Genomic DNA, 4,542 nt, shown 5'->3' on the forward strand with positions numbered 1-4,542 from the left:
CACACACACACACACACACACACACACTCATGCACAAAACATTTTCATTCACAGGTCATCTAATGCTCAAAAAGGGACCCCAAGTTAAGAATCATGGCTCAAAAACACTCATTTACAGGAAGCTGAAAAATTAAGATGTTTCTTAATTTTAGTGATTTAAGTGTGTTTGTATTTAAAATAAAGACCTTTTTATTTACATGTTTGTCCATTACCCTAGGGAAAGCTATTACCGTAGGGAGAACTTCCCATCACCAAAACAACAGAGGATGGTCTCTGCACAGTTCAGATTTGCTCAAACTTGGATTGTGGCTCTTGGGTTATTCATTTGATCCTGCTTTTGTCTATATTCTGTCTCTCTCCATGCGATCTGACTGACCTGTAGAGTCTCCTTCGAATTTGTGACTTGACTCCTTTCATTTCCACCAACCTGCCTCCTACTCAACAGTTTGAACTTACAAACCAAAATACTAGGGAAGGATCACCCACATTTTAAAGAGATTCTTTACAGAAAGGTTCATGAGTGTACTTTAAAACTTTAGCTTGTTTTTAGTGAATTTAAAGTATTATTTGCTTTATAAAAACTCAAATCGAGTCTATTTTCCAAATATAAAAAACACCAGAGGGTTCTTAATAGGTTCCCTCCTGCTTTTATTGTGTGTCCTTTCACGTGTTTAAAAAAAAAAAAATCCTCAAAGCACCCTGAAATGGCACACCAGATTTCAGGGTGCCACTCCCTGGTTGAGGAAACTTAGCTACTTAGCTACCAAGTTCATTCACAGGGAGGAGAAGACCAGCCCTGGACATAGCAGCCAAACGCCTGCTCTGAAGGCCTGCTGTGACCTGCGTTGCTAACGCTGCCTGTCCTTGTGCTGTTACTAGATGTTGATGAGTGCCTGGAGCAGAATGTGCGTTGTGGGCCGAATCGCATGTGTTTCAACACGAGAGGGAGCTACCAGTGCATCGACACGCCTTGTCCGCCCAACTACCAACGGGATCCCGTCTCAGGGTATGTCTTGCCTTCTCTTCCCAGACATGCTTTTGAAAACCCTTCTTGCTCTCTTCCTTGGCCCACAAACCCTGTCTGTAGTCATGTTGAACTTACAGGAACTCTCTAACCCCAGGGGACATGGGGTAACAGTGTGTTCCTTCTTCAATGAATGGGCAAGACGTGAACTCATCCCACAGCCCCCACTGCGGCCGACGCCATCACTGTGGGCCGCCCAGGCTTCCCGGAGCAGCCTCCCCAGCGTGTAATCCACCAGGCACCATCCAGAATTCGGCCTCAGCCATGAGCATGTCACGGGGGAAAGAGCCCGCCTTTCTTTGAGATGTACTAGTTTCCGTTTGTGTTGCCTCAGCGTCGTAAGGCCTCTTGGCACTTAGAGCCCTCCCAGAAGTACCTTGGCTGTCACTGTGATGAGTCACAGTGACTTCATGAGAGAATGGGGATGAGCAGGAATGAGTCAGTAGTCTGCCCGTTCATACGTTTCCTGCTGTCTGAAACACCGTTTTTTCTGGGTTCTGAATAAACCTCTCTACTATCTGTCCCTCCCCTTGCAGGAATATTGTACTCTGTTCAGGTACCAACTTACTGGGTGCTTCACAGATAATGGTCCTCCTGAGTAGGATCTGCTAATAGAAACATGGTTCTGAAACCAAATGCTGGTTGGAGCTTACACTTTGATTTTCCTCTCAGCCGTGACTACCAAGTTACTGTAACATGGTCAAGTGCGGACTGCCCGGGATCCACTAAAAGGCTCTTCATAACTGGCCTGAGAGGAATAAGGAGGAGAGGGAGAAAATTAAAAATAGATTTATGAAACTTCTAAAAATAATATGACTGAAGAATCCATATCTTCAGAAAATGGTCCTTTGTACACTTTTTAAAAAATGTTTTCTCTTTATTACCAGTGATTATTGGCAGACAATTTAATAGTCATGATGACTCAAACACAGCCAGTAGGGCTCAGGAAAAAGGAAATACAATATTTTCAATCTAAAATATGTGAAAGAGAAACACAAAAAGAAGGGTTTTCTTCCAGGAATCCTAGCTGACCTTTTATTATTTTCAAAAAAATAAACCAAATATCAATATTTCTCTTTCAGCTTTCCAACAGCATTAGGATAGATACCACAATTTAAAAATAGCCCATATTTCCTCTCTTTAAGCAATACTTGTTTCCAATATAAGTGCAGATGCTTCTGTTTACAAACTGACGTTTTGAAGCTACTCTTGTGGTACTCACACTTACTTCTGTGGTTCAAACGCTTCTGACTTTAATGGAGCTGAGAGATAGATATTTGACTCTAGACCAGCATCCACTCAGAACCATCCAGCATCTGATTTGAGTTAGTGACGCAGAACATGGGGTGAGGCTTACTGCTCTTACAGCCAGACTGTCTCCTGCCTGTACTGTCCGAAAGTTGTCATGGATCTTGTCCACCTGTTTCATGTCTTCTGCCTCCCAGCCAGACAACTATGTGCATTTTGTGTGTTTGTTGTCCTCAGGTTCTGCCTCAAGAACTGTCCACCCAATGATTTGGAATGTGCCTTGAGCCCATATGCCTTGGAATACAAACTCATCTCCCTCCCATTTGGAATAGCCGCCAATCAAGATCTAATCCGGCTGGTGGCATACACGCAGGACGGAGTGATGCATCCCAGGACAAGTTTTCTCATGGTAGATGAGGAACACACTGTTCCTTTTGCCTTAAGGGATGAAAACCTGAAAGGAGTGGTGTACACAACGCGACCGCTCCGAGAACCAGAGACCTACCGCATGAGGGTCCGAGCCTTATCCTACAGTGCCAATGGGACCATTGAATATCAGACCACATTTATAGTGTATATAGCTGTGTCTGCCTATCCATACTAAGAAGCTCTCCAAAGCCTAAGCCACAGATTTAAACTGCATAAACACAGGAATCAAGTCCCCTTCCAGATTACTGTCTCCTGAACAGTTGCAATCTTGGCAACTTGAAAATGGTGCTATGCTCTGTTGTGTGTGCTTTCCTTTGTACCATTGAGGTATTTTTACAATCCCACCATGGTTCCATCTTTTGGTAAGGTCTAGAACAGTCCCTTATTATTTTATTTATTACACTGGAGCAGTTCCTTTCCAAAGGTTAGTCTGAATATCGAACAGGACCCATCAGTGAGGTTTTATGGCAGCAGAGTAGCTAAGATCATTTTCCTGAAAAAAGAAAACCAAAAATAACTATAATAATAATTTGAAGCCAAGTAGATTTTTGAGCACTTGGTGATGTTTAAAATAATAAAACTGGTTGCTATGTGTTTTGATCAAGGCTTATTAAATAACTTATGAAGATGCTTTTTTTTTAAGTATTGATACTTCACAATAGGACTTACACACCTATTTTTCACTTTAAAAAGAAATGCCACTCATTTTAGAAATATAGTACAATTTCTAGGAGGTTAGTTTGATCCCAAATGGTGCTTACCTTGATTGAACATCCAAAGTAAGGATATTATTTTAGTGGTTTTGTAAAATCAGTTGAACCACTTATGATAATAGAAAAAAATATTACTTGGTCCTCAAATCATTGTTGAGGGCATGGGTCTTCACTCTAACATCTTGATATAACCTTCCATTCAGTTAGCGCCTTAGCTTTTACATTCCAGAATTCTTTTTACTGTCCTATCAATTGGAAACAATTTTTAAAATGTCAATGGGACAATTTTCTTTGTTTTTCTTTAAAAATCTCATATGTTCAAATTAGCATAAATGTTAAACGTCAATACACTGTACATGGTGGTAACAGACTCTGGAAGCAATTGCCAAGATGTATTCTATTTTTATGAAGTGTATATATATATTACCTTAGTGTGTATTTTCTATGTAATATCTTGATGGACTCTTTTATAAAGTTATTTTATAAGAAAAACAATGTTACAGGAAAACCAGCCTAAATAAAATTTTCACATCTGTTTTCTTAACTTTTTTGAAAACCTAATATGTGTTTCCTTACAGCTACAACAGGTACTAAAGTTTATCGTCACACCCATGCAAATGTGCATATGTCACACATATCATGATTTAATCATCACAACAGCTCTTGAGATAGATGGTACTGTATTGTAATTCACATTTTACAGGTCAGGATCCTGAGACTCAGATCACTTATACAACTTCCTTATGTCAACACAGCTAATCAGTGGCAGAAATGTCATGCCTTCTACCTCTTATGATCCCTAGTCGAATGACATCTCCATTGCATGACAGTTTTCTCACCTACCTAAACTGTTTCTTTATGTTTCATATCCTACCTGTGATAGGTAATACACTCATGAAGGCCTATTCATGGCCTGTGAGTGAACCATTTTTCCCTAGAGCCACATTATTCAAAGAAACCTGGAAAAATCATTTAGCCGACAGCCTGGCAGGCATGCAGATGATTGTCTAAATCCGTGTTTGCCAAAGAGTATCCTGTAGAACGTGGGTTCTACAGTCAAACAAGTTTGGGAAACACTGTATAATATGTTCTCCTATTAAATATTTACCATGAATATTGACACTTAAA

At 40.3% G+C, this 4,542-nt stretch overlaps 1 protein-coding gene across 1 annotated transcript in view; it reads left to right on the forward strand.

The window, feature by feature from the left end:
• HMCN1 (hemicentin 1) overlaps positions 1 to 3,936 on the forward strand; it is a 446,768-nt gene extending 442,832 nt beyond the window's left edge. Inside the window, exons 105-106 of the mRNA XM_019635448.1 lie at positions 880 to 1,006; positions 2,510 to 3,936. Coding sequence (XP_019490993.1) covers positions 880 to 1,006; positions 2,510 to 2,876 — 494 coding nt within the window. The 3' untranslated portion in view covers positions 2,877 to 3,936. The remainder of the gene's footprint in view (positions 1 to 879; positions 1,007 to 2,509) is intronic.
• The last annotated feature ends 606 nt before the right edge of the window (positions 3,937 to 4,542 follow it).

This window comes from Hipposideros armiger, unplaced genomic scaffold (assembly GCF_001890085.2).
Source record: "Hipposideros armiger isolate ML-2016 unplaced genomic scaffold, ASM189008v1 scaffold_22, whole genome shotgun sequence".
Lineage (NCBI taxonomy): Eukaryota > Metazoa > Chordata > Mammalia > Chiroptera > Hipposideridae > Hipposideros > Hipposideros armiger.